The sequence below is a fragment of the Furipterus horrens genome, unplaced genomic scaffold (genome assembly GCF_987537825.1).
Source record: "Furipterus horrens unplaced genomic scaffold, mFurHor1.1.pri manual_scaffold_17, whole genome shotgun sequence".
NCBI classification, from domain to species: domain Eukaryota; kingdom Metazoa; phylum Chordata; class Mammalia; order Chiroptera; family Furipteridae; genus Furipterus; species Furipterus horrens.
The window spans coordinates 58,938,493-58,953,167 of NW_028327187.1; the positions used below are offsets into that span (position 1 = coordinate 58,938,493).

At 38.4% G+C, this 14,675-nt stretch overlaps 1 protein-coding gene across 1 annotated transcript in view; it reads right to left on the reverse strand.

Annotated features, from left to right (window-relative positions):
• Window positions 1–4,394: 4,394 nt before the first annotated feature.
• Window positions 4,395–14,675, reverse strand: part of CENPI (centromere protein I) — a 78,278-nt gene continuing 67,997 nt past the window's right edge. The window contains exons 18-21 of the mRNA XM_090264930.1: window positions 14,310–14,358; window positions 13,933–14,151; window positions 5,750–5,791; window positions 4,395–5,071 (exon numbers count right to left, since the gene is read on the reverse strand). Of these exons, the coding sequence (XP_090121056.1) occupies window positions 4,970–5,071; window positions 5,750–5,791; window positions 13,933–14,151; window positions 14,310–14,358 (412 nt within the window). The 3' untranslated portion in view covers window positions 4,395–4,969. The remainder of the gene's footprint in view (window positions 5,072–5,749; window positions 5,792–13,932; window positions 14,152–14,309; window positions 14,359–14,675) is intronic.

A 14,675-nucleotide genomic window follows, 5' to 3' on the forward strand; every position in this document is an offset into this window, starting at 1 on the left:
TTTAAAAAAATTATATACTTTATTCTCCCTCATTACCCCAGGTACCAAAAAGTTGCCTACAGATAGAAACAAGGGGAAAATACAGCATATAAAAAATTTAGTATTAAGTAATGCATGAACATACACGATATTAACTGTGCTATTGTATCCAGGTCTGGAATACAAATAAATACCCAGGATGTCAAACTATGAAATAGGTGCTTATTCATTCACACTTTCAGCACTTTTTCCAGTGTAGGGGCACCAAATAGTCCCTGTAAAAAGTTTCAATATGTAAGTATGTAAGGGCTTTAAATGTTCTTTGTAAGAAGTAGCAAGGACTTGCTAAAAGGCCTTGGAAAAAGGAATGTAAGAAGGAGTGTTATGGCAATTAGTGATTTACAAGCTAAAAGGACTTCAGCCTCTATCACCTCCCATTTGCTTGCTTGAGTCTGGTTTATAACATTTGTGAAGGTTGTGCTTTGCAGAATGTCTAGCCCTTTGAAAATAAATTGCTTCACAGGGAGTTTGTCCCTGGCTGAAGAGCTATGCTGCTGTCGAAGATAACCTTTAGCCTTGCGAATTTCTGTTCCTGTTACTGCCAAGACATTCCTGCAGTCCTGCCCAGCCCCCTCTTCCTAAGGCTGTTTCCCGCCAAAGAAGAAACAAAGAGACTGCACCAGTATAAAAACCCAGTGTTTGGACTCCATTGTAGGTCGGAGCATGTTAGAGACCTGCTCAGGGTCTGCCCAACTCCTGGCCATTATTAAAAATCCTTTGCTTAACTTTATACACCACTTCAGAGTGTTCAATCTCGCCTATGTAGCCGTAACACCAGAAAGGCTCAGGCAACCTCTGTTTGCCCAGAGGGTAAAGTACAGAAAATGTACATCACCTCAGTGAGCCACTACCTTTTGGATAGTTTTCTATTGCATTTCTTTAAGTTATACTTTGATTATATATACTTCAAAGGTTGGAAAACTTTTATACTTTTCCCCTTTTTAGCTTCTCAATGAAATTGTACAATTTCCTCATTTTATATGCCAAACGTTTGAAAAATAGTAAAATATATTTTTTTCCAAAGAGAGAATCAAAAGGTAAATTATTTATGTGACTTCCAAGTTCATACAATTAATTAACAACAAATCTAGAACTGAAAACAATGGAAGGACTCCTTGACATTGAGCCTTCAAGCACTGTATACCAATCCTGGTTAGATAAATTAATATTCTTCCTGGTAAGCTGAAAAAGTTTGTTTTACTATGACACTCAAAAGTAGACTTTAATTCACACGTACTATTACATTCCTTGGGAAGATATAATTTTCTGAGTATTATAAAAATAAAGTATTGATAATTTGTGTCAACAATATACTCTCTTAAACAGTGTTGCCAACTGTCTTAGATCAAGCTGCTATAACAAAAATGCCATAGACAGGGTGGCTTAAAAAACCAGATATATATTTCTCACAATTCTGGAGGATGAAAGTCCAAGATCAGGGTGCCAGCATGTCCGGTTCTGTTGAAAGCCCTCTTCTTAACCTGCAGATGGCTGCCTTCTTGCTATATCCTCACATGGTAGAGAAAGACTACCTTCCCTGTTTCTTCTTATAGTCACTAATCCCATTCATAAGGGCTCAACCTTCACAATCTAATTACCTCCCAAAGTCCTTGCCTCCACATATAATCATATTGGAGATTAAAGCTTCATATGAATTTGGAAGCACACATTTAGTCCACAGCATCCATATTTATTAGAAATAGAATTTTTCACATGACCAATTTTAGAGAGTATTTTTTTCCTTATAGTAAACCATTTTGTGATATAAAAGGTAAAGAGAGAATTTCTAATCTGTTAGTAAGTTATGCGAGGCACCAGACTTACTTACTGTTCTTCCCAGATAACCCCAAAGACAAAGAGGAAAAAGAAGTGATGTTAAAAAGAAAAATAAGTGTTAGAAATCTAGTAACAACTTTAACATTGAACATTAAGTCAATATTTATAACTTCAACAATTTTACACAAAAACAAGGTAAAGGAAGTATTCTTTTGTACAACTGGGATAATAAACAAAATTTTCTATTTTTTCTAACATCTTTTCCACCAAAGCAAAACAGCTATTCTTACATAAATCTTGTTTTACTTTGCCATGAAGGGCCTTCAAAAGTTTCCAAATCATTAAGTTTGGCTTATATAGCCATATAGCTAATCTTAAGTGAATTAAAACATTGATCGAGAAGAAAAATTGAAGCAAAAATGTGTCCAGGGAATAACTATTGAATGACAAACCTAAGGGAAATTTTTCTCTTTTGGGATGTAGACTTTTTAAGTTTAGAAAAGCTTCCTTAATAATCTGAAGATTATTAGGGGTTAAATCATCAAATCCCTTCTCATAATTGCAAATGCTACATGATCTTAAAGATCAAAATATTGTTCTGAAAAACCATATGAAAAGTTAGTCGAGCCCTGGCTGGTGGGTGTGGCTCAGTGGATTGCGTGCCGGCCTTCAAACCAAAGGGTCACCAGTTCAATTCCCAGTCAGGGCACATGCCTGGGTTGTAGGCCAGGTCCCCAGTTGGGAGTGCGTAAGAGGCAAACACACATTGATGTTTCTCTCCCTCTCTCCCCCTCTCCCTAAAAATAAATAAACAAATCTTTTTAAAAATTTACTTGAAGTACAAACTTAAAAACAAAATAGATTTCAAAGAACCTAATTACTAATAAAAAGAAATTTTATTAGCCTTCAAAAAAAAAAAATAGAACTCTCTTTATGAGGTTACCTGTTGGGGAAGCTATCACATTTACTTTGAAGTAGCTAAAGCTTCTTTTTCCCAGGTATACAGGCAACATCCCACACCATTAAATATTCCTTTGAAACATTTTTGTCAGTTGGCTTAGAGCACGCCAGTTCCTTACTTTTCTTCTAGCTCACTGGCGGGTCCTTCTCAGTATTTTTCCAGTTCCTCCCCTTCTCTGATTTTTAACATTGGCACGTCCCCAGGACTCATTCCTTTGCCACCGTCTCTTTTCCAGCTGTACTAAGTGATCTCATCCAATGTCATGGCTATTCACTAATAACTCCCAAATTAACTTTGTTACTCCCAACTTGCACCTAGAAACCTAGACTTGGACATTCAACTGACAACTCAGCATCTCCAACCTAACATGGCCACAATAGAACTCCTGATTCCATGGTCCTCCACATCTGTTCCTCCTCCAGTATGCCTCATCTCTGCATCCCAGAACTCAACCAGTTGCTCAAAAACCTAGGAGTTATCCTTTACCTATCTCTTTCCCTGTCCTTATACTCAAGGTATCAGCAGATTCTACCTTCTCTACCTTTAAAGTAGAGCCGGATTCCAGTATCTAACCAGCTCCTCCTCATCAACTACACTAATCTAAGACCATTACCTGGGACAGTAAAATAACCCAACTGGTCTCTCTGCTTTCACCCTAAATCCTCTTCAGTCTAAGCTTCACACTGCAGTTGTATATAGGTAAGTCAAATTATATCACTGCTCTGTTCCCAATCCTTCTAATTAGGTCCCACTACCTACCCATTCTGGGTTATAAGGACTTTCATAAACTATTCTCTGACTTCCCCCTGTTTCACTTCTTACCACTTTTCCCCCTTAATCACTATGCTTTATTTAACCTTACTAGCCTCTGCTATTCTTCAAACAGGTCAAGTAAGCTAGTATTTTAAAGCCTTTTCACTTGCCTTTACCTCTGCCCAGAACGCTCTTTCCCCAAATATTCACATGGCCCATACACTTATTTCATTAGGGCCTCTGCATATGTCACATCCACAAACAGGCCTTCTCTAACCACCATATCTGAAATAGCAACCCTCTCAAAATTCAGTCTCTATTCCTTGCTTTTCCCTTATAGCACCTTATTTTATATATTTATTTACATTTTATTATATATCTTCTCCAATGGGATATAGTAAACTCCACAAAAGCTGGTACTTTGTATTGGCCACAGCTGTATAACCAGCAAACAGAAGAATACCTGGTACATAGTAAGTGCAATAAACATGTGTTGAATCCAAAAATGGATGAATAGATGGGATTCAATTCTGAACATTATCCAATAACATAGTTTAGGGTTTTGTTTCGCTTTAAAAGAGAGAAAAAAAAAAAAAAGAAATGCAAAAATGTGTCCTAAAATTAAAAATTCACCTGGATTTCTCTCAAAAGGTATAAATTTTATTAAAAGATGGAGTTATTCGGCAGCACTGAAGCAAAATTTTACAGTAAACTCAGTGAGATATTCTAGATATTATAAATTTTTTAAAAAGCTTCTGAATTTATCCCTGAAAATAAAGTTGCAGTTAGTGCCTGAACACTTAAAAACGAGGCATATACATATATACACAGAAAATAGAGAAGTTCCATGAAATCAAACCAGTAATAAACAGGAATATCTTTATTATCGCATAATTCTCTTTCCTTCCCTTTTTCATCAAATTGCTACCAGTGAAGACCAAGTAATCAACCAACTACTTGTAAACTTTGTGCTGGTGTTATTGTTCACAGCCATAAAAATGGCACTATTTACAGAGGTTTCATAGAGGCAGCAGAGTATTTTACGTAAGCATGTCTGTGGCTTAACTGCCACTGTATACTGCCTGCTGTCTTCCATCAAGGCAACTTATACACAGGAATGTGAAAAACCCCACCACATAATGGATATATCTCTATATATAACTTGGTGAAAGGCATAGCCTGATGATTAAATCATTTTTCACTACTGCATTAAAGAACCTAGATATTGAAAATCAAAGCCACATCAAAGCTCTCCTGGGCCATGACCAAAGGTCAGTCCAAGCACTCCTGGAGGATGGCAGTCTATTGGTGAAAAGAATATGGAAACTCAAGGTGAGCCATTTGGCCTCTTAGGCAACAAGGAAGGAATTTAATCTGGTACGCTTGGCTTGTTTCTGTCAGCATTCATTTCACGTTGATCCTGGGGTTTTTACTTTCTGATCAGGGGACAGAAGAATGACAAATACTACTTTGTATGAAAAGTTTCAAGCCTTGTAAGCCCTCTGAAAATAAATAGTCCAAATACCCGTTCCATTTCTTTCCCTGTAGGCACAAAAAAGGAGAAAATTACTTACTGAATATTTACTATGCTTATTCTCTACCTTCTCTGTCTAATAAAAGGTCCCAATTGTGGGTGCACATACCAAGAGTTAGAGGATATGTATTCATAACTGGAACTCAGTCACCAAGTAATAGTCAAACCAAAAAGTGCCAAAGGGCTAAACATTCCTTTTATTATGTCTGCAAAAAATGTAGCTGTTCAACTGAGTAATTACTGGGAAATGGAAATGTGTCATCACTCCCACCCTCTAGGAATTTAGCAACTAAAACTGACAACAAAGGAGCAGTCGTTATTATAATACTGCCTATATTAAATATGTACATATATTTAATATATACTAACGAGACAACTGTGTTTGGATTTGTTAAATCAGCTTTATTATAATCACACTTTGAATTCATCAACTATACTTCTAAAATGAGACACATGGTCACAACAAGAGTCAAATGATGAATAGTTATATTTTTAGAGAACACTATAGAGGGCATGTGCCAATAAATTCACACAAAAGTCATGGGGATGAATTCAGAAGGTAAACACTTCACTTTGACTTTGTGGATGCAGCAGACTTAAGACTTGGGGAAAAGTTAAGGTATAAAATCTTTTGATAAAATGAAGCTATATGAAATCTCTGAGCATGATAAAATATATTTATTTACCCGAATGGAGCTCATGTTTACTGTACTTTCTTCTGTCCATTCCTTAAAATAACAAAAACAAAAACACAAAATAAAGACATAGGGACATATGAGGATGGAAATACTTAGCAAAAATGACAAAATTAAGATAGCTCTTCACTGATTCATTTGCTACATTCTATTTCTACCATCACTCTTGGATTCCTTTTGAATAAATACCTACTATAACCTCCCATATTTTTCCTAGAAGCACAAGCAGAAGGAAAATAAAACCACAGTGGATAAAGTTGAGCATTATTTTGGCTAATCTATGGCCTCATTAAAAAAAAAAAAATTCTGTGTTCAGCCACTGGGTGGTGATAGAAAGTATCAGAGAGAAGGTTTTTCTGAGGAATAAGATACCTGAAATTGAATCCTGAAGGATGAGGAAGAAGTGTGGTGTGGCCGTCTATGTACACAGTAGATTGTAGAACATCGTAATTCTTTATGAAAATTCAGATCATTGATTCCCTGGTCTTAACTATCACCTACTATATTTCACTGAAAAGCCATCAATTCTAACAAACGATATATTTTATATACTACTAAGAAAAAACTCTGCCTAGTAAACTACATATAACACAATGCCTTCTCAACACTTAGAATTTTTTAAAATTTCATAACGATTAAAAAAGTTTTAGATATAGGCAGATGTTGATCATATATCATTTTTATAAACATGAAATGGTAAATATATACAAAATTAAGTGAAAAGTGTCCAGCTCTTCTGAATTACTCTTTAAATTTTTTAATTTTTTCATTTTAAAATATTTTATTCATTTTTAGAGAGAGGAAGGGAAGGAGAAAAAGAGGGAGAGAAACACCCATGTATGAGAGATACATCAATGGGTTGCCTCTCGCACACCCCCAACTGGGGACCTGGCCCGCAACCCAGGCATGTGTCCCAACTGGGAATCAAACCAGAGACCATTTGGTTTGCAGGCCAGAACTCAATCCACTGAGCCATACCAACCAGGGCCTGAATTACTTTTATATGCAAGAGTTGTGGATATCTGTTTGTTCACACAATAGCACCCGCTATGCCAGAATGCTGATGATGCAACACTTGCTGAACTAAAAGCTACTGGTGCCAGGGTCCCAGTTACGTAAAGCTAACCTACTTTTGGTTCCTGTTTCAAGAAAAGTCCATAGCATGTTTCAATGCTTCCCTCCCCTCTTCCTTGAAGTCATTTGGTTTTTGAGACTGAAAACTGTGCTCCAATAGTCTCCAATTTTTTCCCAAAGCTGATGACATCCATTCTGCAAGGTCTGATTATGGCAATCTGCCTATACATACTCCAAAACAGCAAATGACAACTATTTCACGATTGCTGCCTGGCTAACAACAATCAGAAGAATCATCCCGATCTCTGAGAAGTTAAAAAATGAAAAAAAGTGTTTCTGGAACTGATGAATCCCATATTTACTTCTCTGGTTCCACCCTCTCTCCTGAGCTCTAAGCCCCTATTTCAAATAGCCTACTTACTTTTCTTCCTGGATGCCTTACAGGCATCTCAAACTTAAGGTCAAAACAGCACTTGATTCTCAATTTGCCTTCTCCCAAAACCAAATATCCTCTCCTGTTCTTTCATCAGTATTCCTCTTATTTACAAATGGAACCACCATCAACCCAGATGCTCAATTCAAAAAACTCAAAAGTCCTTTTCTTTTTCCCATTCCCATTTCTAATCAAGCTATCATCAAGTGCTGTCTGTTCTTCCTCTGCAATATACCTCAAATCAGTCCACGTCGGTCCATCTCCACTACCACCACCTGCATACAAATCATTATTAGTATCTCTTGTCTAGACTCCACCAATAGCCTCCCAGTTGGTGCATCTGCTACCATTAGGGCCTCCTTTTTATTTTTAAATAACTCTATCCTCCATGAGAAAGCTAAAGAGATCTCTATTAAAAATCAACTCAGACCATTTTACAACCCTTGTTGAAAATCTTTCAATTGTTTCCCATGGCACTCCTAATAGACCTTATTTCATTCCATCCTCGTTCTTGTTCCTTCAGTTCTCAGTCAAACTGGCCTTTCTTTCTTCCTTCAACTCCTTGAGCTACTTTACTATTTGCAATGCCAGGTATGCTCTTCTTCTACCTATTATTAGGCTGGCTTATTCTAATCTTTTAGAGGAAATCTCAGATCAAATGTCATCTCCTTGAACAACGATCCCTGACAACCCTCAAGTCACTCTCTCTTTCACCTCACCCTGTTTATGTCCTTCATGGTCTTTCTCATTATTTAAAATAATTATGTCAACTTATTTCATTACTTGCTTAGTGTTTGTTCTCATTAGCATATAAACTATATTGCACAGAGATGGTATCTATCCTCTTAAATACTGTATTCCTAGTGCCAGAGGCACAGTTGGACACTAAATAAATATGTGTTGGCTGAATAAACAAAAAAATAACTAGCTATCAATTCAAAGGTATTTTATGGTAAGAAAACCTATAGCATCAGAATTTCCTGAAATGTAGGCTCTACAAAAATTCAAAATATTTCAACTCAAAAAGTGAGCTGAGCTCTTGGATACTGAGAATTGATTGGTCAAATTAAATTTACTAAATTATCTCTAAGAATACGGCTAATTTGGAATATGTCGTCGGCGGCGGCAGCCGTCCGTCTCGAGAGACGATGGTGTAGCTTCTTAAGAGTCTATCTGCACCGCCGAGAATGGCTGTGCAGTCCGACTCGGGAGTGACACGGTATCTGTCTCCTCCCGTGTTGAATCGACATCTTGCGATGACGCTGGAGTGTCCTCTCCAGTGAAGCTGAAGCTACAGAGCCTGGGCAGGGTGATATGGAGGGTCTGCTGTTGCCCATGCAGCAGACCCCCCCCTCTCTTCGCAGCTGAAAGATCCAAGGGAAAGACGGAGTCAATACAGCTTGGCTTCAGGTGCGCCGCAGGAGTTGCCGGTGTTGACTACAACGTCAAACCGCCTTAGGGACTCCGGCTCCGGATTTTCTGTCGGGGTTTACTCCCTTAGCCTTTCCCCTGAAGAGGTATGCTGCAAGGCAGCGGAGGTTTTTTGGAATCAGAGTTTTCCTTCTCTGATGTGCCCTGACTGGAAGATCGAACCAGCGACACTTAGCTCGCAGGCCGACGCTCAATCCACTGAGCCAAACCAGCCAGGGTAATTTGAAATATGTACACCGTAATAATTCAGTAAAACTGTCAGAATTAAATCATGCTAACATGGTATCAGAAATTATTTTTAACACCTCAAGAGTAAGACACTTAGTGAGCTGTTAGTTGGTGATAATCAGGGCTCAAAAGGCACTATTTTAAAAGAAAGACTGAGAGATGGATAGGAGGGGCGCAGACCCATGTGTGGTAGATAAAAATTTGGGAGGGATATCTCACAAGTGAGGAGTACCAGCTCCACACCAGGCCCCTCAGCCAAGGGTTCCAGCACCAGGAATATAAGTCCCCACAATTTCTGGCTTAAACAAACAAACAAACAAACAAACAAACAACAAATGGGTTGAGTCAGTGGAAGAAATTTCTGGAGCCCCAAGCAGTTCCTCTTAGAGAACCCACACATGGACTCACCTACTCAGATTCCCTCCCTCTTAGCTCCAGCACCAAAGTAGCAGCTTGAAAGGCACCTGTGGTATACAGGGAGGAACTCAACTGTCTGGCATCAAGGCCAGCAGAGGCCATTTTGTCTCTTTTATAAACCCTCCCCACAAAGCAGGCAAACTGGTGCCATTTCTGAGACTCCGTCAAACTGGCCAACACTGTTTGTCCTGCCTTGGAGATCCAGAGAGACTCCACCACACCCAATTTATAGGCCCACCCAAGCTGCTTTTCCACATGAATGGCTGGTCTTGGCTCCTGCTCCACAACTTCCTAAATCCTATCAAACAAGCAACAGGTGAGCTCCAGGCCCAGCACTACCAACAGGCAGCTTCGATTCACAGCTTGACTTTGCCTGGGGATCTCCAAGCCCAACACAAGTAGCAGCCATCTCAGATTGCTTTATAGCTCAGGCAGGGTGCCTGAGGCAAACCGCAGGTCAGGGCTGACCTTGGCCTGCACTACCTGGGAAACCCCAGGGCCACCGTACCCAGTGGGAAGCTACACACCACATTGGAGCACCACCACCCTGCCCCTGCACAGCTGAACCTCCACAGAAGGCGTAAATTGGTGGTCAGTGGTCACAGCCAGTCCTTGCAACTGACTGGCTTAAGTAAATCCCTCCCACTGACCTGCCAATGGAAACCAAGGCTCAATTACAAGAGAAGGGTATACTCAGCCCACACAAAGGGCACACCTTGAGCACTCAGCTTGGGTGATAGGGGAGGCTGTGCCACTGGACCCTATAGGACACCAACTATATTAGGCCACACTACCAAGACACAGAGTCAAAGCAGCTCTACCTACTACACAGAAACAAACACAGGGAAGCTGCCAAATTGAGGAGGTAAAGATATATGGCCCAAATGAAAGAACAGAAGAAAACCCCAGAAAAAGAACTAAATGAAACAGAGATACCCAACTGATCAGATGCAGAGTTCAAAACACTAGTGATCAGGATGCTCAGAGAAATGACTGTGACCACAAAATAAAGGAAGAAGTGAAGGTCATACAAAGTGAAATACAGAAAAATATAGAAGGGACCAACAGTGATGGGAAGGAAGCCAGGATTCAAATCAACAATTTGGAACAAAAAGAAGAAATAAACATTCACCTGGAACAGAAAGAAAAAACAAGAATTGAGCCCTGGATGGTATGGCTCAGTGAGTGGATTGAGCACCGGCCTGTGAACCAAGGGGCTACTGGTTTGATTCCCAGTTGGGGCATATGCCTGGGTTGTGGGCTGGGTTCCCTCTCTTTCTCCCTCCCTTCCCTTCTCTCTAAAAATAAATAAAATAAATAAATTTTAAAAAAGAATGGGAAAAAACGAGGAGAGTACTAGCAACCTCTGGGACTTTAAACGTACCAACATCTGAGTCATAGGGATGCCAGATGGAGAAGAAGAAGAGCAAGAAGTTGAAAACTTACTTGAAAACATAATCAAAGAGACCTTCCATAATTTGGCAAAGGAAATAGGCGTACAAGTCCAGGAAGCACATACAGTCCCAAGCAAGTTGGACCCAAAGAGGACCACACCAAGATACATCATAATTAAAATGCCAAAGGTTAAAGATGAAGAGAGAATCTTAAAAGCAGCAAGAGAAAATAAGAGTTACCTACAAAGGAAAGTGGTTCCTATAAGACTACCAGCTGATTTCTTAAAAGAAACTTTGCAGGCAAGAAGGGGCTGGCAAGAAGTGTTCAAAATGATGAAAGGCAAGATTACTACAACCAAGATGACTCTATCCAACAACGCTATCATTTAGAACGGAAGGGCAGATAAAGTGCTTCCCAGACAAGGTAAAGCTAAATGAGTTCATCATCACCAAGCCCCTATTACGGGAAATGTTGGAGGGACGTATTTAAGAAAAAGTACAAAACTATGAACATTAAAATGACAACAAACTCACAACAATCAACAGCTGAATCTAAAAAATAATGAAGAGATAACACAATGTAAGGGATGCAAAAATCTATGGTTAGGTAAGCCAAAACATAGAAGATGGAACCCGGAGGGGTAAACCTAATACTCAAAATCACTCTTGGTCTGAGGGAATTGGCAAATCCAGAGGAATCAGCTGCAAACTGAGCTGCACTTCTACAACCTTGAAGGACTAAGGTGACTAAAGCCAAAGCACGGGGTTTGCCGAAAGTGGGAACTCTTATAAAGCAACCCCCACTTTAGTAACCCAAAGGGCAATGTAAGAGGTCACTTGCAGTCTGTCTGAGATCTGGGGAACCTTGGGCATAGAACTTGGATTAGCATCCAGAAGAGCACCCCTAGGTACCTGTGAGAAGAAAATGAAAGCTCTCTACAGGAAGATATTCTAATATCTAATTTCTTCTACAAAAATACTCCAGGCGTCTGGGCACATGGTCAAATATAACCAAACACACAAAGAAATTAAGTGACACAATGAAGAAGCAACAGAAAAAGGAGGCAACACAGACACACAAAAACTTCTGATATTAGAATCATCATCAGACACAGATTATAAAGCAATGTTTGCTAAATTTAACACCTGAAACTAACACAAAATAACATTGAATGTAAAGAGCGAAAGATCAAGAGCGAAAAGAAAGAAAGGTAACACTGAATGGAAAAAACAAGCAGCAATAAAAACGGCTGCCTAAAAACAAGGAAAAGATGAGGATGAAAGTGAGATTTCTACACTTTAGAATTTGAAACTATGTGAATGTTTTACATATTCTAAGAATCAAACTAAATGAAAAAGAAAGCAATTATTTAAAACACAGAAATATATTGAAACAAATGTACCTAATTATCTGTAAAATATAGTATTGCTGCACTGTACCTTTTTAGTAGGATTTAGTGCAGGTGCAAAAAAAAATTACTTCAAATTTCATGCATTAGTCTCATTATTAATAGTAATATTAATACTATTAATCCGAAACAAGTTTTTACATATTATATGATCAATTAGGCAAATTATTATAAAGGCAAGAAAAGAGAAAGGAATAGCAGAAAAATCACTAAACTATGGCCTCTGAAGTTCTTCTATGTACCTAAAAGTATAATTTTTATTCACATATTGAAACCAATCAATAGGTTTTTGAAGGTCACATATTAATTTTTTCACCATCTGGTTGGTCCTTGCCTACATTTCAAAACCTCACCCTCTAATACGCTATCTAGTCTAGCCCAGTGTCCCTCAACTCTTGTTGTAGATCAGAATATGTATATGAAGAAAGTAGATCCTGGATGTCACCCTAGAGTCATTAAGTCAGAATCTCAGGGTGGAAGCTATCAAAAATGTATACTTTTTGCTGCTGCCCAGTCAGGGTAAAATCCCTGCTCAAGTCCTACCATTCTACTTAAGTTCCCGCAACACAGCAAGCTCTACCAAGCACACCAGGGCCTACAGCTCACATCTAGCCTAACATCTGTTTTTGTAAAGAAACTTTATTAAAACACAACTCTGCTAATTTGTTTACGCGTTATCTATGGATGCTTTCATGTTATAATGGCAAGGTTGAGTAGTCTCGACAGAGACCACATAGCCTGCAAAGCCTAAAATATTTACAATCTGGTCCTCTATGGAAGAGGTCTGCTATCTCCTCTTCTATCTGCACTTTTCCTCAAATACTGCTTCTGCTTAGCAAGCTCATGCTCGTCCTTCAAAACTCCAATTAGCATCACCTCTGTAAAGCCTGAACTGGGTTAGCACCCTTGTATATTTTTAAAATCATTCTCTATGCTTTCTCTACATTACTCATCATTCTTTATTCTAAGATGTCTGTTTAATGACCCTCCACTAGACTGGAAGCTCTATGAAGGCAACAACAGATGTGTCTTGTTCACCACAGCACTTGGTTCATCACATTCATACATGCAATATTTATTCAACGATTATTCCTCCCATTCTGTACATTTTCTCCCATTTTGTTAGAATTCTCCACGTTCCTGTCTATTAAGGGTATTCTAAATCTGGAGTCTGTTAGTGTATTTGTATCCCATCTTGTTGTGTCATCCACACATTGGATATGCACACTATTTGAGTTCTTCCTAAGTCAATACTGAAATAACATTAAGATAATAGTGAAAATGACAGGGCTGATAATAATAATGTCCTAAGAAGAGCCTCACCCAAACCCGCCTGCATATTGACATCAATCTATTAAATCAGCAGTCTTTGACTTAGACTCCAACTCTAATTATATTATCTAGCCTACATTTTCCATCTTGTCTGAAAGGATTTTATGAGAACTTCCATTTCTCTGCAGCCTTTTCTTACCTGGCACCACCTCTACCCAAGCAGAACTGAACAAATAATCACTCCCCCATCTTTATCACAACTGTACCTCTTCTCACTTGCCACACCGTAATGTAGTAATATTTACAAGTCAGTCACTGCTCTTGGAGCTCTTGGAGGATAGAGGCTTACTAAACTTTGAATCCTGAGCTTACCGCAATACCGAAAATTTAGCTGGTACTCAAAAAGAAATGACTAAACGCATTTTGGAATTCAAACACACTAAATTTATGGCATTTGCTATTTCTGCCATCATAGTATTCCTATATAAAATCTAAAAACCTTTTAACTATCCTTACCTTTAGCAAAAAGGAAATAGCATAACTCAATAGAGCAGGGTGATGGACTAAATTTAAACTGGTTTTATATTTTGCTACTCCAATTTTTTTAAAGACTTCAGGGTCAAAACATGATCCTTTCTGGAAGGGTTTGGATGTCCATAGGCAACGAACCATGTCTGTCAAATAGTGATTATATTCTTGATAGGTCTTGCTGCCGAATATGAACTCTGATTTTGTCTATTGGGAAAGGAAAAACATTGTCATTACTTATTCTCCCTTTCCTTCTTATTCCCCACAGACTACACACACACACACACACACACACACACACACACACACACACACTCACTCAATTTTTAAACAATGGTGACGCAACATAGTTTTGTCATCCATACCTTTAGTACCAGCTCATTTTTCTTTGCAGCTGTCAAATTGTTACGGTATCTAAAAGGATGAAGAAAAGAATAAAATGTTGAACATTAAATGCCTTTGAAATGTAAACATAAACAAAAGTATACACTTTAAATATGTACATGTGCACATACACAAATATCCAGCTGTCTAGTTAAGGTTGTAAATCTTTTATGATACATTTTCTTCAAGAAATGAAGATCATTACGGGCTCAAATAATGAGTTGTATATTTAAGATATGCACTTGACTGTATGTAAAGTATATACTTCAATAAGAATAAATAAAGAAAATGCTTTTAAATTTTCACTATTAAAAATAGAGAATCAAAAGCGGTCAGTCACTAATACA